Here is a 26,290-nt window from a genome sequence, read left to right on the forward strand (position 1 = left end):
CCGCGCGCTTTGATGTCAAATTCCGAATGATTTTCCCCACTTGGTTGGGTTTTGGTTTTTTTTTTTTTTTCAATACATTTTATTTAATTTTTTTCGTGTTTAACTTTGTGTGTGTGTGTTTTATTGTTTTTGTTTTTTGTTTTTAGCTTATTTGTTTTTATAATTTTCATTCTGTATAGGTAAAAACACTTATATTTGTTTGTCGCTTAATTGACAAGCGCGATATCCACAAATACACGGATCTATGATAAATATAGAGAAACTAAACTGAACTTGGGGGAACGGGAATTACAGGAATTGCAGGAATTACAAGAAATACAAGAATTATACACGTCTGCTGGATGATTACTTCGAATTGTTCATTTATCAAAATATAATGCTTAGGGTCTATGCAAAAAAATTATTTGTATATATAGTATGTATGAATGTAAATACTATGTATGTATAGCTATATCTATGTATATATATATATATATATATATATATATATGTAGGTGTATCATTATGTAGATGTGTGTGGGTGTGTGTGTTTGTTTAAGCTACAACTAGGATTAGTAGACCGTTATACACTTAGAAGTACACTTAGAACAATTGAACTGACGAATTGAATACATGTTCTATCCTCTATCTCTTAGTTGCTGCTAGCATGGGCGCTGTCTCGAGAGTGTGTGGGCGTGTCATAAGTTAAGGCGACTGTCGAAGATCTAACATCTATCATTTGTATATTCTCTATCGGCATATCCTTATATCGAAATACTTATCTTCATACGTTTAGTTATAGCTCCAAAAAAAAATATTACAAATTATATTAATAAATTTAAATTGTTTTGTTTTTTAAATGTAATTGATGAGAGCGCCGTGTCAGGGTCTCGGCTGGCTCTCGACTTAAATACTATCAGGTACTTTGGCATTTTTTTTCCCTTAAACACTATCCATTCAACTGAATTACTGTCTGTCTGTATTTCTATATATATTTAGATTATATAGATCCATTTAAACATATATAATTGAATTTTGTTTCTGCTTCTCTACATTTTTATATATACTCGTATATATTGTTGATTTTTTTTTGTGGCACTTCCTGGGCATTTGTTTAAGGCTTGGAAAATGGTTAAGACTATTATTATTGGGTCGAAGGAGCAGCCAGATAGAAACAAACTCAGATAATTTCATGCTAAAGCTAATAGATAAAAGATAGATCATATGAAGTAGAATATATAGGCAAAAGATATAGGTAAAGAAGTGAAAGATTGGACCTGAAAGCTGGTATATATGTATGTAAAAGATAAATTGATTGGTAGGTATATCTGAAAGATGTGTGTTTGATTATTATTCCATCTTCATTTCCAAATGGCATTAAATGATGAACCCTTAACAAATGCCCTCGCAGTGCCGTTAATCCCTTCGCTGCGCGGAAAACTCAACAGGTGCCCCGGCAGCCAACAGTTAATGTATTTTTTTAAGGCGTTTCTTAACACTCTCCCTCTCTCTCTTTCCTTCGATAGTTGTAAATGCCTAACACTGATTCTTTGAAGCTTAGTCTCTGTTTAGATAGAACTGCGCTTAGCCTAGATTGGAAAACCGAAGCAGAAAGCACACTACGGTTTCGAAAAAGATCATTCCCTCTGCTAAAGCTAAAGTACATTCCATTATTTTCCAGTGGGCTAGGCAGGATACCGATTAGAAAACGAAGGGTCAACTGGATGTCAGGGGGGGTGTGGTTTACCTAAGCCTAGTCATACAATTACGATCAGATGTGTGTGTGTGTGAGCTCTTTCTAAGCTAAATCTTTAAGTTACTCGTTACTCGATTCGAATTTTTGGTTGCTGAAAATCTTCCAATGGCGCGGACGCCCCAATCTTACCCCATTGAACGATCCAGGACAGGCCAGGAGCAGTGCAGAGCGTAGCCCTTGTCCCGTGTCCAGTGTCCCTTGAGATCAGTCTTCGAGTGGGCTGCTCGATCGCACTACTGCGCTTAGACCGCTGTGGGGGGCGGCAGCAGCGAGGAGTTGGAGGAGCGCAAATAGGGATTACCGTAGATGGCGCTGTACCGCGGATCCACGCTCAAGGCCATCGAGCTGGGCACCACCACGTGGGTGGTGGTGGCAGTGCTCTGGTTGCTGCAGCTGCCATTGGGCGAGGAGCTCACCACAGAGGCCGTCGTCGACTGCAGACTGGGCAGACCGTTCTCCTGGCGTATCTCCCGGGATCCGATGATGCTACCCGTCAGACTGCCCCCGCTGCTGTTCGTGAGGAAGGTCATGGGCAGGCTCTGGCCGGGTGGTTGCTGGTGGTGCGGTGCCTGGTGGCTCTGCTGCTGCTGCTGCTGCTGGTGCTGGTGCTGCTGGTGGCTCTGCTGCTGCTGAAGTTGCAGCTGGTTCTGGTGATTGTTCTGAAGGATGGTGGAGCTGCCATTGGACTTGGTAGAGCACGTTGTCAGATACTGGGGCGGTGGGCTGTAGTGGGTGGTGTAGTCGCCATATGGCACATATCCGCCGGAGATGTCCACCTTGAGGTCGCTGTAGTTGGAGGTGCGATCGCCTGGCTCCATCTTGCAGCTGACTCCTCCGTTCTTGGTGATCTGATGCTCGCTGATCACATCGGCGGGCGGCAGTTTGGTGCGATTCTTGCACTTCAAGTACATCACCAGGAGGATAATAAGGACCACCAGGAAGACCAAGGCCGATGCTCCACCCACAATTGTCACTAAAAGGGAAACGCTCTCTGTGATGGAAAGGGACGAGAATCAGCGGAAAGGGGAAACAGGTGCAGCATGAGTAACGGAATAAATATGTTCATAAATATGGTCTATGATTATTTCTGATCTATGGTAATTATAATTCCTTGGGCAGGCAAAGATGCAAAGTTCTTGGTACTCACTCTTGGCTTGCAGCTGTATCTCGGCCACGTCGTTGCCGTAGTCGTTGACGACAGTGCAGTTGTACTTCCCGTAGTGGTAGGCCTGGCTGTCCCGGATGATGAGCGTGCTCTTGACCCCGCCGGGCACGGCGTCCACCAGAATGGAGTAGTCATGGCCAGACTCTGAGCTGATCTCCTGTCCGTTGAACGTCCACGAGACATGACGGGCCCGGGGCACACTGCTGGCAAAGCACTCGATGCGTGCGGTGTCCCCCACCAGGCCGTACTGCGTCCGCTGGGAGCCGATCGATGGGGATCCCTTCAGGTAGACATAGGCATCCGCTGAGATCTCCGCATAGCCGGGCACATTCACCTTGCAGTAGTAGCGTCCGGCCGTCTCGTTGCTCACGCTGAAGGTGAGGTTGGTGCTGGTGCCGACAACGCGGTCGCTGGGATGCTGGATCCAGACAATGTCCGGCTGGGGATTGCTGTCCACCTCGCAGCTGAGGGACACAACGCTGCCGATGTCCGCCTCCAGGGATTGGGGACGTTGCCGGAAGCTGGGGGCATCTGTTGTTGGTGTATGGCGATGGGGATGGGGATGGGGATGATGAGGTTTCGTGTGGGCCTCTGTCTGATATAGAGCTCTACTTACAGCTTATGTCCAGGGTTTCGCTATCCTCGCTCTTGCCCACGGAATTCTGCACCTCGCACTTGACAATGGCATCGTGGAACTTGCGCGTCACATTGCGTATGATCTGCAAAGTGAAACGGAATAGGAGAAGGGGGGAGATCTGGTTAATAGAGAGCTCCACAGGCAGCCATCTAGCTGGCTAGCTGGCTAGCAAATTGTGGGAACGTTAGGCCTTTCCGGTCCAGACCTAACTGGTTCCTATAATTGCCATCCGTCCCCGTTCCCGTTCCCGTTCCCGTCCCCGTCCTGGTCTTGGGTAACATTATACAACACAGCAGCAGGCAGCAGGCAACAGGCAGGCATTTTTATCGCAATAGTTGCTCTAATTATGCGCCTCGCTTCTGGAATGTTGACCAAGACCAAGACCAGGCACCGTCACCGGTCACCGGGCACCGGCCACCGGTCCCCGAGGAACCATGGGAGCGCCACTTACCATCTCAGTTTTTTGACCGCCTATAATTGGTTCGTCGTTGATGTACCAGCGATAACGGACATCGCTGGGATTGGCATCTGCCCGGCACTCGAGTCGCACCTGGGCATGCTCCACAATCCGTTGGTGGGTTCCCATAGAGGAGCCACCAGTCGGGCCTCCTCCCAACACATTCACCTTGACTTTGGGCGCGTACTTAACCTGTGATGGACAGAAAGAAACGAGAGAAAATCGAAGATGACGTTAGTTTTTGGGGTTAAGTCAATCAATCCCACACACACTTGGGGGCTCGAGGGCTTGCCCTGATGTCCCTTCTTTTGGGTTTGACATCTTCGTCAGGGATTTGTCAGCTGTGCACACACCTGACACTCAACAGTACGACAAGTTGGGGCCTGCTGATGGGGCCTTTTGTTTCGCCTGGACCATGCCATGCCTCAATTTCACACCCTGATGGGAGATGGCAGATGCGAGATGATGACTGGATGGCCTGATGGCCTTCGCCTTTATGCTTGAGCATGAATTAGCCCGTCAGTGTCCATGTCCATGTCCAACACAAAAGCCCCATTCAGTGTGCCATTCTGTGCTCCTGGGTTCGGGCTGCATAAATCGGCCTCCGCATCACGTAAAATTGATAGTAGGCTCAGAGCCAAAGAGCCAAAGAGCCATAGCCATAGCCCAGCCCAGAGCGTTGACTGCGACGCGTCAGCGTCCATAGATAAGGCAGCCTCATCACCAGGCCCAGGTTCAGGCTCAGGTGCAGGTGCAGGTGCAGGTGCAGGTGGAGGTCTCTCCACCTCTCGGACATGCAGAAAACTGCAATGTCCTGGGGTGGGCGGAGAGGGGGCATGGCCTCCCCTGTCTGTCTGTGTGGACAGCATTGCTTTGCTTTGGTTTGGTTTGGGTCTGGGGCTGGGTCTGGGTCTGGGATTCGGGGTTCGTTTGGTTTTCGCTTACCTCGACACGTATTTTCGCCGAGCGATAGGTGCGGTCGGCCGTGTTCTGTGCCTGGCACGTGAAATTCGTGTTGTGGTGCTCCTTTTTCGGTGTGAGCCGGAGCACCGACTTGGCCGTGTAGCGGCGCAGATCGGGCAGCGGTATCACCGTGTACTCAATGTTATCCGTTAGCACGTTGCCCAGGCCATCAATCCATGTAATCTGCGGGGAACGAGGCGGGAATAGAAGGCGGAAGGTGTGTGTGGCAGGTTAGAGCAACGTTTCGACTATGCACATATGCGGCTTGACTTCTGCTGCCACCCGAACAGCAGGACGACTCACCTCAGCTGCGGGCTTCCCGCCCACAGAGATGCACTCAATCTCCACCTTCCGATCCTCGGTGGCATAGATGACATCGCCCTGGGTAATTTTCGGTGCCTCCGGCGGCACCAGCACTGTCAGGCCCGCAAATGTCGACCGGATGGCCGGCTGTCCCTCGGGGCCGGGACTCACTTGACACTGGTACCGGGCATCGTCGTCCAGCATCACCGGATATATGTCCAGCGAGTAGTCGCCCTCCTCGTCGCTGCCCACCATCGCGTACCGCTCGAAGCCGCTCAGATCGCGGGAGGTGCCCAGCCCGAAGTCGTCCTTGGTCCATTGGAGGGTGCCCTGCTTGTTGATGACGCGGCAGGGCAACGTAACGCGTGCCCCCACCACGGCCGTCTGGTCCTGGGGCTCCATGGCGAATCGCTGATTCTGATAGCTCGTAAAGGGCGAGGCATGGGCCGGCAGGACCGTCACTGACGTCAACAGCAGCAGCAGCAGCATCAGCAACGGCACCGGCACCGGCAGCATCATCGCGAGTGTCTGCATCGTGGGCGGCTGATGTCTCCTCCGTTGCGTCATCCGAGTGGCTGCAACAGACAGAAGGGAGGCAGAAATGCGTTTGCGGTTTAGTTAGGGTTCACTGGGTTTTCTCCTTAAAGTTTACTATGGAGTTTTAAGGTGCTGTATGGCGATTTCCATAGAAACTTCCACCATTGCATGGCAAAATATATCTACATAATTCTGTTTAAATCATATTCATTCATTTGAATGGGAGCATGTGTGGTATTTTCGAAATTTTTCCTGTATTTTAATGGTTTTTAGTTTTTATAAATCAAATATATTTAAATCAATTATTTGAATATTTATGTAAAATAAATTAACGGCAGAAATATTTAAAATTTCAGCGCTTTTTTCTCCACGTGCAGAAATACAACATTCTTGTTTCTTTTTTTTACATTTTTTCGAACGATCTATAACGTATACGGTACGCCAGATGGCCAGATATGCAATGCATTCTCTACCGCTTGGATTCATTGCGGATGGATGGATACCGATGGATGGGGGGTCTGTTGCTTTCATTTAGCCTTGTTATCTCTGTAGCGGATTGGGCTTGCAGCTTGAAGCGAATCGCTTGATTTTGTTGCATTTTTGGCAATCATCAAGCGATTATTATTAAAACCGGAACCCAGTTTGCTCGAGCCTTGAGCTGGCGCCTTAAAGACCCACCACAAACACAAACAAAACACACACAAAATTGTCTTTTCTTCTTGTTCACATATCTATTTATTTGTTTGTTTGTTGTGCCTTTTTTATACCCCTTTGTTGGGGTTTCTTTCTGTATGTTTTATTTTTTTTATCGCGTTTCGCGCGTTTTGTTGGACAAATTTGTTGGGGAAACGGAACAATTGCTTCAGGGTCTTATTACTTATTATTGCGTTTATTGTGTGCGCCGTTTGCTGTTTTTTCTGTTTTCTGTTTATGTTTTCGGTTCGGTTCGGTTCGGTTTGCTGTTAGCGCGCGTGTCTTTTTTAATACTCATTTTTATTTTCATTCGCATTTTATTTGGTTTTATTCATGTTTCTTCAAGCTATCCGGCGGACTCGGCACTCGGCTCTCGACAGGGCAGGGCCCGCCCCGGAGTACGTGAGCGCCAAAGCGAATTACATTCAAATTAGTCAAAGCAGCTGCTCGAAGGGGGAGCAAAGAAATAAGACTGGGAGCGGGAGCGGGAGCAGGAGTGCTCCTTCAGAGCGGACGCCACCGCAAAAAGGCTCAAGCCGAGAGGAAAACGGGTTTACGATGTGTAAAAATCTTGGTAAATATTCAGCAAAGAATGGCTATGTATGGTATGTAAAACACGAGTATTAAAACCACACAAAAACACAGATATGAAAATGTTCTAACGAACCGAAAGTGGGTGAATACGATGGCAGGAAGAGGGCGGTGGGGAGGGTAGGTACTCCAGGCCACGGGGGTGCCGAATAGAGGCTAAGGGTTCCGTTTGGTCTGTGCGGCTGAACCACTCCAAGGGACACTCCAAGAAGAGGCCTGGAAAGGGTGGGGGGGGGGGGTTAAGCCAATGGAAAGCGAAACCAAAAATAAAGAGCCTTGTGCTTCAGGCCAGATCCAACCAAAAATTCAGTTGACAGGCTTATACTATGTATTTGCTTATCCATAATCCCAGTAACATCTATCCACACCACTCTGTTTCATCACCCTGTCCGTAACTCAATCTGAGAGCATGTTCTCACCATTCTGCCACTCACTTCCACTTCCACTTCCACTGACTAGAGCTCCACCGCTCCACATACAGCTCCACCTTTAGCTCCAGCAAAATGCTGAGCTCTACTCGAGTGCCATTTGGGAGATTTGCTTAATAAATTGCAGCTACAATATATCGTATGAAGCACAATCTCAACCAATCAACCGGCACTACCGTGCCCTGCCCTGCCCTGCCCTACCGTATTTATTTAAGCCCGAGGAGCACTGGAAGACCCGCCTCCACACCTGCTAGTACACGCAGAGAAAAAAGCCCTGAGAATCGAATATTTACACTTGGATTTAAAAATGTATGCATAATAGATAATATAAATATATTTCATATTTAAAATAAATATATTATTTTATAAAATATAAAATAAATAAATCTATTCAAGTTGTAAGAAATATATTGCATCTTGAATACAATTTCGTTTAAGTCGTATTTAAATTCACTATTTTTGTATTTAAAAACCGAATATGAAATGTGACTATTTAGTATGACATTTTTCTCTGAGTGTACAAGTAGTGCGTCCCTTTCGGGAGCTGTCGTCGTCTTCTCTACAGGTGCTGGCTCCACTTGAATTTTCTCACGCATTTTTTTCTTTCGTTGTGGCTGTTGCTGTTGTTTTCCTGTAACTACTATTTTACTATTTCTGTTTCTGTTTCTGTTTCTTTTTTTTTTAGTTTATTTTTGCTCTGTATTTCTTTATTTCTGTATATTCTGTGGAGTTTAGGTTTTTCTATTTCGTTTCTTTGTGGTTCGCTTCCGTCAGTGGTTGGGCCTTTCGACTAATTTCGTTTTCTTGTACGCTATTATTTCTTTTTATTGCATTTATACGGAAATTGGCGCCCCTCACACGCACACACACACACACACACACACACATGCACAGAAATTAAACGAAATTATAACAGAAAATAAAAAAAAGAAGAAGAAGAGCAGCAGAGAAGAAGAGCAACATTGAAGGTGCACAGAGCGAAGGTCCGTAAAAAATAACCCAAAAAAGATGCAAACGGAGGCAAAAGATTAGCGAGCTTCCGCTCCGGCATAGAGCCCCACAAAACGGAACCTAAAGGGAGGGGCCTGGAAATGACTCGAAATTAGAGCCGGCATCCAAATCCACATGAGGCTGTGGGAGAGAAACCCCGACTGGAGAAGATGATGATGATGATGATGATGGAAATGATGGAAATGGTGGTGCCAGATGCCAGGTGCCGGGGCAGTTGATGCTAGGGATCTATCCGATGCTGTTGCTGTTGCTGGGATCGGGATTGAGATTGGGTTTGGGGCTGGGGTGGACTGATGACGCTGCGTTTGGTTAGGTAATTAAAGGCGATTATAGACACGCTAGGTCCATCGGTGCAGAGTTTTCTTTTTGCTGCTCTCTCTACTTTATGGGTGATAAAGATTCGGTTTCATCAGCTCTTGGGCTTGGGCTTGGGCTTGAGGAGGGGCAGAGGGAGAGGGAGTAGGCTGTGACTGGGAAAGCGGCTCAACTATCGGCTCTTAGCCGGCGGCGGCGGGGGGAAATTGATTATCTTTTTTCGATGGAAATTACCACCGAATGATGATTGGGCGCTGGGTGATTTTTCAAGACAGTGGCTGTCTGCTTTAAAGAGCCATCTCAGGGCCAGAAACATTTGGAGACTTTTAGGCAAAAGTGCTCCATCCTTTCACTCCTTTGGCTCTTTCCAGGCCATTTCATATGGGTCACCGTCCGACAGGGGCTTGGTGTGGTCTGGCGAAGGACTGTCTGTGAGTGGGCCCTGGCTAACAAAACAAATCACTCCACTCATTGGCCAGGTCCATGCACAGTAGCTGGAGAGATGAAGCCAAGCCTGGAAGCCAAAGCAGTAGCAGCTGCAATTGGCCCCCTCCCCTATCCCCTTGCCCCTCCCCCCTTTTCTCTCTCTAAAACTCAAACAAAAAACTGAAACTCAAGTTGTGGGGGGCCCCTCCTCTCTGGGCCTCGGCCCACCTGCTGTGGCTGAGGCTGGGGCTGGGGAGTGGTCGGCGAATGCCGAAAAACTTTTGCCCAAGTCTAAGTCGGGGAGGATGGGGGATGGCGGGAGGGGACGAGTGTTCAGTTCAATATAAATTTTTCAAAGTTATTTGTACCAGGTGGGCCTTTATTTATTGATTTATGAGAGCCACTCTCGACGTGCCTAGGAGTACGACTAACGTGGAGAGAGAGAGAGAGGGAGGCATAGGGAGAGGGAGAGGCGGCGAAAGCACAAGATAAACTGTAAATGACAAAAGTCTTCTCTGGTCGTCGAAGGAAGCTGAACATCCGCTGCAGCTTGCATCTAATAAACCGAACCAAACCGAACCGAACCCACCCGAAGAGCACTGCAGTCCGAGGCGAGTCAAGGCGAAGCGAGCCGAATCTAACCGAACCGAACAGAACAGAACTGACGATAATAAGTGCGGATGGATGGATGTATCGTGGAAACTGGTTTAGAGAAGGGGAATTATCGTCATTAGCCCCAGCTACTATCGGATCGGATCGGATCAGTGTTGGCTGCAGAGATGCTGCAGGAGCAGGAGTGGCTCTCTGCGTGACACGATCCATGCCCTGACTGGGATCGCTGGACCATCTCTAGATGGTACAGTCGGGCGTTGCCTTAGCACCTGTTCCCCAGTTTCCAGTTTCCAGTTTCCATTTTCCAGTTGCAACTATAAATATCACAACAGATGCCTCAGACTGGCATTAAAGGATGCTGCCATGCCACGCATGCTGCAGCTGCACAGCTGCCCCACAGCTTCTTGTGGTCAGCGTCAGCAATGGCCAGAGATGGAGATGGCGATGGAGATGGGGAGCGATGGCTGCCCCTCTGAGGCAGCTGCCAAGAGTTGCATGGTCGCAAAAGGAAGCCCACTGGCCGAGGGAAGTTGCTGCCGCCGCCGCCGCCGCCGCCGCCGCTGCCTGCCTGACAAAACAAGCAACAATCTCCTGAAGCGCTGTGCCCGGTCCCCCTGCTGGGGCTGCCGTATCGATTGGATTTCGAACAGAGCCACAGCTACAGAGCTACAGAGCTACAGAGCTTCAGCCACGGCCCCGAGATTTATGTGTGATAAGCGTCGCCTGAAAATAATTACTGTATCTGTATCTGGGTCTGGTCTGCCAGCCAGTATCCAGCATCGAACATCGAGCGACGGGCGAACCGAACGCCAGCGAAAATTGAAAACTGGAGCGGAAAGCGCATGGAACGGAAATGTTTTTTTTTGTTGTTATATTTCTTCTTTTTTGTTGCTTGTTGTTTTCCCAGTGATTGGCATTTGGCGGCTGCTCGGAGCCCAGACCAGAGGAAGGGGGAGCGGTTGATGGGGGGGCGCCTCTAAAGTGCCGGATTGCGGCATCAAGCGGGTATTATCTTGGGAAAAGGCGAAGCAATCAGCTTTTGTCTGCAAAACAGTTGCTTGCCGGCGGGATAACGATCAATCTTTATTGACGATTGACGAAAGCTGTACGCATACGAGTGTGTGTGTCACAGACAGCAGGCACAGCACAGTTCGAAAAGTCATGAGTATCGAATCGAACCGAGAGTGTCATAATATTTGACATACATATGTATGTCCGTATGGCAGGCAGTAGATTTGAACTCTCAACTTAGCTGAACTTATGGTCCACCTATCAGAAGCCACTGTCTGTTTTTAGCCAACAGGTAAGTCGGTAAGATACCGTCATATACACACATATTGTATGTGTATTCGATGCTCCCATCTGGCTCTGCAGGCTCCAACTTTAACTGCCAGTTAAAGTGTCGACTGTACTTGAAAGCCGCAACGAGGATGCCTCAATCTGTCTCACTCTAAATGCCTCTTCCTTTCTCTTTCCCTCGCACACACACACACACACACATGCAACAGCCATGGCTGGACTGCTCTTCGGGGACCGGCTAACCCTTCACCAAAAAAAAAGAGGAAGCGGGGCAGAAAAAATTGGGGAGAAGTACGTGGAAGGCTACTTAAAGGACTTGTGCTGACAAAATGAAAATGGCAACAAACGGAAGAGCCGAAAGGGATACAGGGAGTGGGGAGGGGAAGGGAAACGGCATAAAGGATATTGGTCGGCCAGGACCCAGAGCTCGGCAGAGATTAGGACAATTAAAAAAGGGAATGCCTAACAATTAAAATCAATTTGTGCGTTAGTCTGTGTCTGCCCAGTCTTTCTGCCTCCCGGCCTCTCGCTTTTTGACCGTATCTCCTTTTGGGGCCCTGCTCCAAGGAGAGGGGACCCCTTCTCGGCGATTCTGTTGACAATTTGTTTGCTCGAACAAATCAACTAAAGGCAACGGCTAAGTGGCAAAAGGAGAAAGCCAAGCCAAAGCCAAAGCCAAAGGCAGATCCAAAGGAAGAGGAAACGGACGAAGAGCAGCCAAAGAGGATGAGGCCGAACAATGATGGCTTCGAGGGATTCAATTTGGGGCGCATCGGCCTCTTCTGCATTCCCGTCTGATTAAGAGGCCAAAAGGAGCCCAAGTGCGTCTGTGTGTTTGTGTGTTTGTGTGTTTGTTTGTGTGTATGTGTGGGCCCCAAGGCAAAAGCTTGGCTAAATGGAGTACCGGGATCACAGAGAGCCCGAGCCCGGGTCCAGTGTCAATAAAAAGGCAACGGCCAAAAAATAAACTTAAATCGTCTATTAATGGCCCACACACACACACGCACACTCACAGACACACTCAGAGCCATTCAGAGGAACCTCGGGGCCGAAGTCCTTACAAGGACTACAAAGTCAGCAAAAGTTAACACAACAGTAAACGCCAGATAAAAAGGTCATCCCTCTCATCCTTCCAGGGGAACTCAATCAATGGGGGCGCCAACACTGATAAAAAGGAGAGAGGAGAAGCTTTTCGGGCTGTAAACCGGACAGTGTTGGTTAAAGCAGGAATTTAAAAAAAAATTAGCTTGTAGTAGATAATCTCTCAAGGACTGAAGTAAGGGATACGAAGAGTGGTTAAGGATTGAGCTTAACGAGTTATGTTTTCCAGTGTTGACAAACTATACATTATAGTCTTCACTTGAATAACACTATACATTTTGTTTAGTCAAATATACAGAATACAGTCACAGTTGATAAATAAGTTGATCTATAAATGAAGAGCTCTTCTGGTTGTAAACGGGACAGTGTTGGATAATGCAGGAAAAGAAATTTAGTAGATAATCTTTCTATGATTGAGGTATGGACTTAGTAAGGAATTAAAAGAGTTCGGTTTTTCAGTGTTGGCTAACACCTTATAACAGTCATCGCCTGATCAACACTATGCATCTGGATGGTAACTCTTAACTTGAGTCATAATTTAAACATGCATGGATGTTGAAGTTTTTTGTAATTAGTTGTTTTACAGCACTGTTAAACACTCTTTTCAACAGTCTCTCGGAAGCTCCGTTCCAAAAACGCATAAAAGATTAATGATGCCAAAACAAGACTCGATCGCAGCTCAGATTTCATAAGTTTAATCAATTTAATTTTGAATCAATTCGAGACAAGACCCTCCGTCTCCCGAACCCCCCACCAGTGTTGGCTAACACGGTTAGCATGGCTATCATATCATGACCGAGCAATGCCCGGCGACGACCAGTTAAGTTATTCATCAAGACTTGCAGCTTCAGCTCCGACAGGGGATAAGACGACGACGGAAGGCTGAAGAAACTAAGAAAAACTTGTTAACCGTGTATAATTAAAGCATCTGGAATCGATCTGACTCTCATTAGCATAATTCTAACATAATTCCTGACATGGCCGGGCATAAAATTATGAAACGAACCCATAGATGTAGAAGACAGCCAGACAGACGGACGGACAGCCATCGCTCCCAGTGGCAGTCGCAGTGCCCAGCAGCAGCCCAAACTCCAAATAAAATCATAAGAGAAAATGATGACAGACGAGCAGGAAAAGGTCTATATGTACACTCGTACGAGTGTTGGTATTGGAGGGGGACTGTGGATTGGGGCTCGGAGATTGGGGAGAGTCAGAGCCACAATGAAAGTTGCTTGGCCACATCGAAGCTGAATTTCAATCAGTAAATTGAACACCTGAACTTAACTGATTTCGTGGTTGGTTTTTTGTTTTGTTCTTCTTTTTTTTTTTTTGGTGTCCGGGGTTTCGGGCCAGAAGAAGATGTGTGTGCTGTGTGCCGCGACAGCAACAAAAGGCAAGGGCAGAACAAGTTGAGGTCGGGCAGCGGCAGCAGGAAATTAAGCCAGGCCAAGAAAAGATACTCTGATGCTCTAAGATACACTGTCACTGCAACAATGACAAAGAGAAGCGGCTCTCAGAAGAGGGGCAGTCAGGCCGGACCAGGCCAGCAGCTGTCGTCTCTTGAACAGTATTTGGGGTCTGTCTTGTGATTGGGTTCGGCATCGGCATCAGCTACAGGTTCGGTTTTGGGTTTTGGTTTTGGGTTCCCCATTCGACTTCGGCTTCGGCTTCGGCTTCTCCACTTTATTTTAGCATTTTTTTCAAATTCATGTTTATGGTTTTGTATTACAAGCGATCTGTGCCTGTGGCTCTGCCTGTGCCTATGCCTGTGCCTGTTCCGTCGACTTTTGGCCGAGAGTCAGAGATTTGTATAACTTTAAGCCTTATTAACATATTTTATGCTCCATTCGAGTTCCATTCCAAGTCCAAGCTCGCCCACACACATCCAAGCGTGTTTTTTTCTTTTATTATTATTTCACTTCATTCCGTTTCGTTTCGTTTTATTTCTATTCGTAGCGGACGGAGAGGAGCGTGTGGGCCGACGCTTTGACATAGATCGATCCAATCCAAGCCGGAGCTAGACTCGGACTCGGAGTCGGAGTCGGACTGTCGATGTCGAAATAGTAGTTTCGGACCAGCAGCAGCTCGAAAGGTGTTTCTGGAACGGGGCCTACAGCTGAGGATGATCTGAGACAACCTGGCTGGGGAATGGAGTTGTATTACCTTCCAAAATAAAGTCCAAATAGTAATATGTAAAATGATGAAATGCATTAGTAGATTAAGAAGATTAACCACCTAGACACATAATTATTCATTTAATTATCCCGAGAAAACAATAAAATATCGTTGCTAACACGATACCCCACCCATATCTTTGAGATTCATTGACAAAGTTCCCAAAGTTCCCATAGTTTAACGCTCAAATGCTTAGTGTTTTCCTTTCAAATTATCATCCACCTAAGCCTGCCCCAAAATGCAGCAGCAAACGTTGCGACAACGACAATTGCCTGACCAGAAATCTGTAAAATCTTCACTTGACAGCTGTCACTGGTGCTTTTTGTTTTTGTTGTTTTTGGCGTACCCTGGTACCTGTTTGGGGTACCCCAAAAGCCGAAAGAACGAGCAGGGCAACGTAACGTAACGAGAAGAATAAACAATCTTGGCCGGCTGCTACCTCATCTGTGGCTGTGGCTCTGAATGGGTTATTCTTTTGTCCGTTTTTGGGGGCCCTGCCTTCATGCGGCTAATTGAGTTATACGAGTATCCCCCATCCATCCAGAGACCCAGCCACATGACACTGCAGCAAGTGCAGGGCCCGGGACAGCAAAAAAAGAAAGATAACACAACAGAAGAGAAGGAAAGGGAAGAGAAGAGAAGAGAAGAGAGAGAGAGGAGAAACCTATTTTAAATCGTACAAGAAATATCCACAAATACAAATCAATTCAATAAATAAGAGCCAGATGCGAGATGCGAGAAAAAAAGAGACCTTTTTCACCGTACAGATACAGGTGGGTTACCCCACTCTACTCCACTCCATTCGATTCCCCCCATTCTGTCATTCTGCTGTGTGGGGCCCCACAAAAAAACTTCGACTTGGTTTAGTTAGTGCATTCAGTTAGAGGCGATGCCGTGCGACGCGACGCGATGCGATGCGATGCGACGCTACGCGACTCTACTCGATTCGACTCGAATCGCATCGTATTGAAACGTGTTAGAAAAGAGCAATAATAATGAACACAGAGCCAGAGACAGAGACAGCGAAAAGGTGCAGCGACAGAGACAGAGACCCACCCGATGCAGTGTCTGAGATACAGATACAGATACAGTTTTCCCGATTCCGAATCCGATTTCGGTTCCAGCGACCCACTCAGAGTTGTCAGGCTTTTCTTTTCGTTTGATTGCTTTGTGGTCGACCGTTATATTGGTGGGTTGTGTGGGCGTTCCTTCCCCACTCCGCACTCCTCTATCCCTCTCCGTATCTATCTTTCTGTGTGTGCTGCACCACATGCACCACAAGCTGCTGCCACCACGACGACAACAACTTCCACTGGCGACACCTTCAGCCTGTGTCTATGTCTATGTCTATGTCTATGTCGACCAAATCCGATTATAACTAATTATTATGGACGCGAAACTCGAGGCGGAGCAGGGGACAGGGTTGCCACACTGATTTCGGTTCGTCAAGGGCTTGGCGTGGGCTATTCTTTGTGTCTTTATTTTCTCGCAGTTTGTTTTACAATTGTTTTTTTTCTTATTTTTCGTATTTTTTACTACTATTATTCGACTCGAAGCCTTCGCTTCGACATTGTGTAATGCCACACGTATGACCGTAACAAAAATGCTACAACCCCCATATTTGTAATGAGAAATCTCCAGCAAGAAATCATCCACGAAGAAGAATTTTGAAAGATTTAAAGAGTATTTGTTGTAGAAAAAAAGCTTTGCAAATCGAATAGTTTAATAAATGTGTATCCATAGATTTTGCAGCGAGAAATTGCCAGTGGAAATTATTAAAAGAATTAAGGGATAATGTGTGATTTAAATTAAATATATTGGATTAAATTTCATATTTAATTGAAATATATTTCCTTAAATTATGAAATATATTTCTTTTTTAGATTTTATATTAGATTAAATATTAGACGTAGTCAAAATACTTTTAAATATATTTATATTGAATCAAAGTGAATTCTATTGAATTTCTAATTTGATATTTAATATTAAAATTTAATTTAACCTTAATATGGCTGTGTTTCTCTGAGTGTATGGATTCTTCACTCATTTTCTTGTATTAACTTTTGGAAAATATCTTTTGTCTGAAGCTAAAAATGCTCTCATTTTAGAAACATTTTTGCAGCTTTTGGGATTCTTATAGATGGAATTACCTTTGTGCAAAGGGGGGGGTGGGGGTTGGGGTTGCGGTTGCCCCTCTCTGGGTGTTTTTCTCTCTGTTGTGTTTTCTTTTTGGGGCTTCGTATGCCGTTCCGTTGGAGATCTGCAAGGAAAACAGAAGGCGGAAAAGTCAGATTATTAGTTTAATTCCTGATTCCGGATTCTTGATGTGTCTGTGTCTGTGTGTGTTTCGACTTCTGGCTATTTTTTGTTTTCATAGCTGGATTCTCATGTGTGTGTGTGTGTGTGTGTGTGTGTGTACATATTAATTGTTGTTCCTATTGCTACTTGTTTTTGGCTCTGTTTTTGCTTTTGTTCCGCTTGGCCTCTGGCTGTTTGCTGATGGCTGATGGCTGCTCTGTTCGTTTGTCTTCATCTTTCGGCCATAAACACGCACGGTCCCGTGTTTGGCAGCGATGGGCTTCCGCATTCATTGCTCTTTTATAGGGCACAAAATGTTTATTAGACATAATGTACCCCTCCCCACAGTACATACCCCAGTACACCCATCCATCCCTCCACCCATCCATTCATTCATCCTGCCCCAAAAAACTTGTCGGGAATCACGCATATTTCGCATAAAAAGTCAACAATCGACATTTTTATGCAACTTTTACCCCACGCCAGTCGTTCCTGTTGGGAGAAAGGACCTTTGTCTCTGTCCTTGCCTTTCCTCTACTTAATTTTCTATTATGATCTTCGGTAATTGTTGCAATGAAAATATATTACGGAGGAAATATCTGTGGGACTTGGGAAGTGCTCCGATGGTGCTCCAGGGCTCTCGGTTTTTTTTTTTCTTTTTATTGCAAAGGTATCCGAATAAGATGCGGATTACGAATGGGCAGACGATGGGAACCGAATGAAGAAAACAATTTATCAAATGTCGGAGTGTAGCAACTGCCTGATAGTTTCGGTACGCACTGTATCATGTGCATACTTCCGATGCCTTGCAAAGGCCTGCAACAAATTGAAAAATTGATTCATGCATGAGACCCCAAACCCCCGTGTAACCGCACATATGTATGTTGCTAGTTTCCCCCCCTATTTTCCCCTCATCATAAACCAACCCCCACCCCCACCCCCACCCTGTTCGTCACACACCTGAGCGACCGAGCGACCGACCGAGCGACCGACTGCAGGCCATGATTCATGGAACGTTCTCTCCGATTATTCCCTTTGCATGCCCTTCCAAGGAGGCAGCAGGAGTGGCAGTGCCAGTGCGAGGGTTAGAAAAGATATATGTAGGCATGTGTGTGTGTGTGTCAGAGACACAGACACAGGGACAACATGCAACACAATAAAAGTAAATATACAGAGAGCGAGCGAGTCGAGCAGCAGCAGAATGAATGAAAAAAAACAAAGACAAAAGTACAAAACGTGTGTGGCACGGAAAGCCAAAGCCGAATCAGGCGATTGTCTCTTTTTCCAGCTGCTGCTGCCCCCGCTGCTGGTGGGGCAGGAGGTGGTGCAAACGCACTCCAGGACATGGCAGGACGGGGCTACAAAATGGATGAACGTGGCAACAAGCGTTAAGTGGTTGCCTGTTTGTCGCTCGTGTACTTGGAAATGTTTTACAAATTCAACGGCAGCCGGAGCGGGAGCGGTGGCAGGGACGGGGGCGGGTATCAAAATGGGAATAAATAAAAATATCGAAATCAACTCAGAGCGGGGGAAACCCACCACCCCCCACGGCTCCCCTAGCTGCCACGTCAGCTGTTTCCGATACCCCCGCCCTCAGCAGCGGGCAGATCCAGATCCCGAGTCAGCTGCTGTCGAAAATGCGCTAATTTAACGATTTACCCAGGGAAAATCCTCCACAACGGGGGATGGGATATCCAGGAGGGGGTTCCTCCAGATGGTAGACAATTGCATGACTCATTCGGGGAGAGGGTGGACCTCGATTGGGCTCGCTTTTTCCGCTTTTTTGGGGGTTGTCCGAGAGCGGGCTATACGGCTTTACTCGTAAAAACTGAACAACAAACAAAATCGAAACTTAAACTAGAGCACAAAGGCAGCTGGAACCCTTGAGGAGTGGGTGGGAGTGGGGGGGGTGACAGGGGTGGCTGCATAGTGACTCATAGTCCAAAAAAAAAACAAACAAAAATATATGAATTATTTATTAGAGACATTAGAAACCCCTCCTCCCCACGTACCGTCTGGGCAGAGTGCGCTTCGTTTCCTTTTTATATTTTAGGAAACAAAATTATAAATTAAATAAATAATAATACAAAAAAATAAACCAAAATGAAATGAAAGAATTGTTGGGAACACAGTAAAAATAATAATAGAACCAATTAAAATTTGTATGATATTAATAAATAAATTCATATAAAAAATAATAATAATAAACACAGAAAAGAATTTTTATAAATACCAATTAAAAACTAACAGAAAAACAATAAAAAAAAAATAAAAATATTATTGGACTTAAGTATGTTTCGAAAATTCTAAGTGGAATAAATAAAATATGTAACCAAAAACTGTACGCTTTAAGGCATTCCCAAGAGAAAGAAAAAGGCAGCATAAAATAAAATAAAAATACAAATATAATTACAGTGGTCCATTTATTGTTATTGTTAATTAATATCGATGGGCTGCCATGCCATCCAGGCGATAATTGATGGTTAAATTGATTGATTGTCTGTGCAAAAACAATCATCGGGATTATTTTTGCAAAACATTGTTGTACATTTTGTTTGGTAATTTTTTGTTTGTTTGTTTTTGTTTTGGATGCACATGTAAAATGTGATGGAGCCCCCACAAAAGTTTCCTCTAATCAATGAAGGAATTTTGTTGCAATCAGATTGAAAGATTTTCCTGCGAAATTCAATGGGATTTCCTCCCCGGCCTGCCCTTGCTCCCTGCATGCCTGGGATCTTTTCCAGCAAATTCGATCTCATTCCTCCGTCCGGAACGGAGTGTCCGGCTATCCTCGGTCGGTCTCTGGCCTCTCGTGAGAGTTGTTTGGCCCCACACAAGACCACAAATATTTCATATGCAGGCAGGCCCCCCCACCCTACATTCGTATAGCCCCTATCCTGGACGGCAGGCGGCAGGCGGCGGAGGGAAAAGTTTTTCGGCTTATCTAAATGCCATTTTATATTTTTTTCTTCTGCTTCTTCTTCTGGGCTTGTTCTTGTTTATCTTGTAGATACATCTTTGACGGAGCAGAGCTAGAGGGAACATTCTGCGGTCAGAAGTTGTCAGTTGATAAAAATGCTGTAGCCAGAGACGGCGACGGAGACGAAGAAAATAGAGTCAACGATAGACAAGTGGAGGAAGAAGTGGAAGTGGAAGACCAAAATCCACTTTGGCTAAATGTAAATATTAAATTTGCGCATAAAAATAATAGCATGAACCAGGGGCAGAAGGGACTGAGGGAAGGAGCGAAGAATGGAGTGAGGAAGGGCTGGACATGGACATGGACGGCAGATAGACAAACTAAACCAATCGCCCAGTAACTGCCAAAAACTAAAGTGAATTCTCACAAAGGTCTCCGTCGGCAGCAGAAGAGGGGCAGCCGGCGGATCCAAGGGAGGTCCCTCGGACCCGCAATTGACGCGCCACGTCCGCGTCCACGAAGGCGCAGAACGTAGAAAAAGGAGCAAAAAGTGGAAGACGACTCCATAATAATTTTATGCGCTTCCAAAAAACTTCCGTTCAGTCATTGCGTTGTGTTTCCGCCGGGGAGTCGCGCGACGGACGAAGGCGAAGACATCGCACATGGTTGACTCCAACTCCTGCTCCTCCTCTTGCCCCTCCTTCTGCTCCTGCTCGTATTTTGAGAGATGCGCTTAGAGATGGCAGCCAGACATAACTCACGAGCCATATAATGATGGAAAATATTGGGTCCTGCCCTCGAAATTTTCTAAATTGTAATTTTTATTGTAGAAACCTTTTCTTAAGGATAAGAATAAAGCCTGAGATTAAATAAAATATTTTGAATGGCACATTTATGAAAAAATATTGACTAAAAAGATATTGACAAATTAATTAATTAATTCGTTTATTTGTTACATTGCTTTAGAAATTTCAAAATAATATTTAGAGATATTTTCTAGAGATTCTGAGGGTTTTTTTTGTATATATATCTTTAATGAGGTTTTGCGGTACGATCACGCGCTCATCTCGAACCCCTACCCTTCACCCTCTTGAAATTCGGAAGCCAAATTGCCATAGAAATTTTTTGTAGATATTTTCTTCTTTCGCTTCGTTTCGTTTCGTTTGGTTTTTTTTTTGTGCTGTGTGTTGCCTGCTTCAGTTTACTTCTGGCCCGTCAAGCTTTTCCTTTATGGTTACTGTTCGGTCGCTGCTTTGGCTTGATTTTTCCCCTTTCCGAGCGAGCGAGGGAGGGAGGGACAGGACAGGATGGGGAGGAGTGAGTGGTTGCTGAATGAATGAGCGAATGAATGAATGAATGTTCAACTGTCACTTCCGTCAGGCGGGCAATCCACCCACACACACACCCACACACCCACACACATCAGCATACATTCCTTTCGTTCTTTCATTCCAAGGAGGAGGAAAATGAAAGGAAAGGAGCGAAGGGTTGCACGCGGCAACAGCAACAGCAACAACAACGACGACAACGCGTCAACATTGTTGTTCCTGAAAGTGGAGACAGAGAGACAGAGACAGAGAGAGAGAGAGCGAGAGAGAGCAGACCAGTCACAAGAAGGGTCGAGTGTTCTGATACTCTCACGGATTCATGTTTCATACCATAAATAATTAAATAATCTATTCCATTTGTTGAAAATATACTTTAGCTGAATGTACAAATATTGATTTAAAATATAAATTGTGCATGTATTAAATATTTTCATAGTATTTTGGTATCGATTTTCAAATATAACTAGAACTATGGGAAAAACTATAGGCTATCGACTTTGCTGTGTTTACTTCTACAGCTCTTTGGCTCTCGGGAGCGGAGCTGCTTGTGACAAAAATCGGATGGAAATCATAATACCCTCCCGCTGGCAGGGTATAATGACATATTCAAACGCAGCGCGAACTTGACGACGCCCCAGAGGAGTAGAGATGTTCCACACCAAGAAGCTTCTTGGATTGGTGCGAGGGGGGGGGCGCTGGAAGCGAAAGAAATGTGGCAGGGTGGCATAGGGCAAGCAGAGGGCAAGAAGGAAGGGCGCAGGAAGTAGAAGCGTTGCCAGACATTTTGACAAAGCTGACGACAAGGACATACATTTGTAATAACATGAAAAGGATATTGTAAAACATTTTCATAAGTTCTTTCAATTTCTTTTCTTTCGGCTTGACTCAGAGTTCAATTGCCGCATGAAACGCATGAAAACGTCTGCCACAGGATGGAAGGTGCGAAAACAGATCCCGATCGGGGAATGCGGCGATGAGATCTCTTATTCCAGAGTCCCATGGTCCTAAAGCTGTATCGTACATCGTAGTGATATCAGATTTCAAACAATTCTTCCCCAGATCTCGCCTCCCTTTGCCATCTTCCCTCCCTCTTTCCCTCTGTCCACAATCCTCATTCTATTCCAATTTCTAGGCCATATGGCATAAATTTTCGCCTTCGACTCTCAGTCCAAAACTATTGTGCGGCATTCAATGACCGACAATAAGAAAATTTTATGCCCATTTGAGCCAAGTCTTTCTTCCTCCCCCTTACCCTGTACCGCTCCGATTTTTAGACTAATTTGATGTTTGTCCCCATTCCGCGTGGCCTGTTCTTTTTTGGGCCGTCTGCCAACCCCCGAAAAGCGGACTGCGGAGGGGAGAAGGGTGCGGACGGGTGCGGAAGGGAGGCCATCAAAAGCCCGGAACGGAATCACACATGGCCGGGGCCGTAAGAGCAATCTTCCCCCCCCTCGAGTCACTTATTGACTTGAGGAGGTACCCGGCGGCACACTTCTCCTCCTCCTCCTCCTCCTCCTCCTCATCCTACATCTCCTTTGGCTCTTGGCCCTGGAGCTCTGGTACAACTTTTCCCATCAATGACTATTAATTGGCATTCTCGATGGGATCTCTCTACGTATCGATGAGCGGCTGGAGCAGGGGCAGGGGATGGGGCAAGGCTGTGTGTGCGGTATGCTTCACTTGCATTAAGGCGGCGCCATTAAAGCTCATCAAAAATGCAGGCCAAACCGAATGGGGGATGGAGAGTGGGGCAGCAGGCGGCAGGCTGGTGCGGGGTGCGGCGTGGGACGAGGGACGAGGCACTTTAAAAATGCCGCTCTCATAGATTTTCATTTTCCATTTCCATTTTGTACGCTCCCCCCCTCCCATTCATCCATCCCTCCCCGTCCTGCTGCAAAGTGCTGGAGCTCTTCAGCTGCTGCTTCTTCTTTTGCCTCCACTTATTTTTTGGGGTCAGGCCCCATGCCCCATCAGAGCCGCTCCAACCTCCCCCTCTCTGGGCTCCTAATGATGATAGCTTGACAAATATTTATTGCTTAAGCATTTGAGTGCAAATATTTTAATTAGTCTGGCGACAAGACAACAAGCAGCATGGAAGAGCGGACGGACGGAGGTCATGGAAAAGAATGAAGAAACAAGAAGCTGATGGCTGAATGGATCTAAGGCTGATGGCTGTAGGCTGATGGCTGGGGACTGGGAGGCTGGAGGCTGGAGGCTGAAGACTGGGAGGCTGCAAGTCGCTTTTCATCGCCTGATGAGGCTTAATGAACTGCAAAGCGGCTTTCAATTGTCTTCAATTAACCAAATTAACCAAGGGATAAATTGTTTTCCATTCTTCACTCGGCCTCTGTCTCGCATCGTCTCTGGCTGGAGATGACTCGAGAAATGAGTGGCCAAACAGCTGTTGGATGCAGATCGATGGACCCCTCTGTGGCGGCCTTTGAGGGGCTTGAATGGATTCGGCCAGGATTTTTTGCATTTAATGGAAAAATCGTGTTTATTATTAAAAAAGAAAATGTTGAAAACTGTATAAAAAGACAGCCAATCATGGCTTTTTGCTCAAGCCAAAAAAAAACCCCAACCTAAAGGGCTCCAGGAGGAATGGGGAATGGGGATGATGGGGCGCCTCCTTCGCCAGTCAAATCAGTGGCAACGCCACAGCAGAAACTGTCAAAAAGGCTGACAGCTCTCAAGGTGAGGCGGCGAGCGGCAGCACCGAAACATAATTTGTGGCATGCAAAGAACTAACAAAGCGACAGCCGCAGCAGCGGCAACAACAGCAGCGGCAACAACAGCAGCAGCAAAAATCAAAAAGAAAGAAAGCTGAAATTGAAAAGGAAAAATAAGTTTCGACATGCTGACGAGGACGCGTCAAAACGATCCAACAAATGTTGGGTGCCGATGCCCCACTGCCATCGAGGAGGCAAAAGGACGCGGAGGTCCCTGCCTCTGCCTCTGCCTCTGCCTCTGACTCTGCACCGGCAATCAATATCTACAGCAAAAACAACAACAACAACAACAACAACAAGAGCCACAGCAAGTTGCGACATGAGCATGTTGCACTTCCGTCGGCCTGCCGACTGAGCCTGCCACTGCCTCTGCCCCAGCGCCTGCCCCCCCGCTCAGCCTGTCGATTGTTTCAGACGTTTTCAGCAATTTGCAATGCCAGCAAATTGGGGCTAAATTATAAAATCCAAAAAACCCCAACACACACACCCATATACCCAAATATGGCAGCTGGCAAAACGCCAGAAGATTCCCGACTATGGGGATACCCTGTTGCAAATTATGAAATATATACAATACGATGCCATGCTCGAAAGGGTTCTCCTGACTGTGCGAGAACAACATACCCTTGTACCCCATCGAGTACAGGGTATAACAAGAAGCAGCAGCAAAAAGGTGAAGAATCAGAAGCTGGAGCTGGAGCTGGAGCTGGAGCCAAGGAAAAGGTTAGCCCAGAAGCCCGGAACCGAGGCCCAGAGCCAGAGATGAAACTTTTCTTGCCTTTTTGTAATGACAAGGGACAGGTGCGTGTGCTTCGGTGTATCTGTGAGATACAGATCCGAACCTCTGTGCATCTGTGTATCTGTACATCCGTCTATCTGTGTGTGGAGTGTGCTTCTGGGCCCTGGCTGTGGCAGTGGCATCATTGACACTGCAGCCTCTAGGCATATCGAAGGCACACAATACTAAGTGAGGAAAACTTGTTTTTCCCCCCCAGCTCTAATATATTTATATAATTCTTTTTTCTACTAAATGGCCCACGAATGATAATCGTTTTGAAGTAATCATAAATCATGCAAAAGCCAGAAGAGCAAAAGATGAACAGATTGGAGCAGAGCTAAGCAGAGCATTTGCTTTTCCCGACGAAAAAGGTTGGAGGGGGGAAATGAAATGATGCTCTGATGGAATGGTAGAGACGGAAAAAAAGTCAATTAGGGTCTGGCCAGAACCAGATCTATCGCAGAGGAAAGTGTAAAACGTGAAGAGGAAATCAGATCCCAATTTTCAATTATCGCTGAATATTTAAGAATACAAAAAATTAGATTTTTTGTTATTATAAATTCTTAAAGGGAATATAGTAATGTTTTTATTTTTCATTGCCAGAAATTGTTACCCTCCAATTAATCTGCGATCTTTTTCGCACAGAATCTACATATATTTGGATTTGGATCCACTCATAAGGAATTAAATATCTGCCACGATCCCTGGCACATCGTGGATCTCGTAATTCATGGATCTATTCGAATATTCTAAGGAACATCCAATCCCATTCCATTCGTGCACCACCCACCAAAACAGGGAAAATGTCAGAGGCTCGAATCTGTGCCTCGCTTCAGAGCGAAACCTTTGTGTGGGTGGGCTGGGGTCCCTAACTGTATTTAATCAACAAAACCAAACCAAACACAAGAAGGTCAAAGTTGAGGTGCAGCTACTGGTGGGGGATTACTGGTGCATTTTCCAGAGCATTTTCCCAAGCGAAAAACAAAAAAGAGCAGAAATAAAATATCCAAACATTGTGCAGTTTATTCCGGGTAGGGGTTTTGGGATACTATTGCCATAAATAAAAGACAAAACACAATTGCTACTCACAGTGGCCGTATTACGGGTTCCTTTCCCCGAATGATATTCGGATTTTTCAATCTACGATTAGTATTATATAGATCTTAGTGCCGGAACAATCGCGCACACATCTGGACACTGCATAATATCTCTCTCTCTCTCTCTTTCTCTTTCTTTCTCTCAGTGTGTTTTCTTATTTATGTTTAATCCATTTAAGCCATCACTTCACTTTCCTTCACTGGTAATCCACACCAAAAAAAATCGTTTTTTGGCTTTGCACTTGTTTATTTTTTTTTTCTTCTTTTCTTTGTATTATTTTGGGGTGTATTTGAATTTTTCCAGAAATAAAAAAAAATTATAAAAAAAACTCAATTATTTTTTGCACTGAACTGAACTGATATTTGCCTTTGCCACATTTGTTTATGCCACTCAAACTCTTTTGTAGGTTCGTTCTTTCGTTGAAATCTTTCCACTTTTATTCAAATATATTTTGAAAATTTCACACATTGATCCAAATAGGAAGTTTTTTTGTTCTTTTGCTCACTTCTGTCCCTTGTTTTTATTTATTTTTTAAGTTTTTATTTATTATTCCAAAAAAGAATATTCAATCACGAATGTTTCCATGCAAACAATTTACGCTTCACGATAAACACGACGAATATATTTCGAATGCACCCGCAGCCCACAACGTGAATGGACGTGTCTCGACCATGTCACTAACAAAAAATTT

The 26,290-nt window shown here is 45.7% G+C and overlaps 1 protein-coding gene across 1 annotated transcript; it reads right to left on the reverse strand.

The window, feature by feature from the left end:
* Nucleotides 1–1,544: 1,544 nt before the first annotated feature.
* Nucleotides 1,545–26,290, reverse strand: LOC108163800 (irregular chiasm C-roughest protein). Its single transcript, XM_017299293.2, has 8 exons — nt 25,591–26,290; nt 16,599–16,708; nt 5,261–5,835; nt 4,940–5,140; nt 3,989–4,186; nt 3,517–3,619; nt 2,883–3,431; nt 1,545–2,726 (listed from the first exon to the last, which is right to left on the reverse strand). The coding sequence occupies exons 3-8, from the start codon at nt 5,825–5,827 to the stop codon at nt 1,978–1,980; spliced, it is 2,367 nt and encodes a 788-aa protein (XP_017154782.1). The 5' UTR covers nt 5,828–5,835; nt 16,599–16,708; nt 25,591–26,290; the 3' UTR covers nt 1,545–1,977.

The sequence above is a fragment of the Drosophila miranda genome, chromosome XL (assembly GCF_003369915.1).
Source record: "Drosophila miranda strain MSH22 chromosome XL, D.miranda_PacBio2.1, whole genome shotgun sequence".
Classification (NCBI taxonomy): domain Eukaryota; kingdom Metazoa; phylum Arthropoda; class Insecta; order Diptera; family Drosophilidae; genus Drosophila; species Drosophila miranda.

What these genes read in the sequence shown, in the direction of transcription:
- LOC108163800 (XM_017299293.2), bottom strand. Translation starts at nt 5,827, where the DNA reads ATGACGCAACGGAGGAGACATCAGCCGCCCACGATGCAGACACTCGCG. An exon ending in GCGGGAAGCCCGCAGCTGAG is followed by an intron (nt 5,141 to 5,260) that starts GTGAGTCGTCCT and finishes CGTTCCCCGCAG; the next exon opens with ATTACATGGATTGATGGCCT. An exon ending in GATACAGCTGCAAGCCAAGA is followed by an intron (nt 2,727 to 2,882) that starts GTGAGTACCAAG and finishes TTTCCATCACAG; the next exon opens with AGAGCGTTTCCCTTTTAGTG.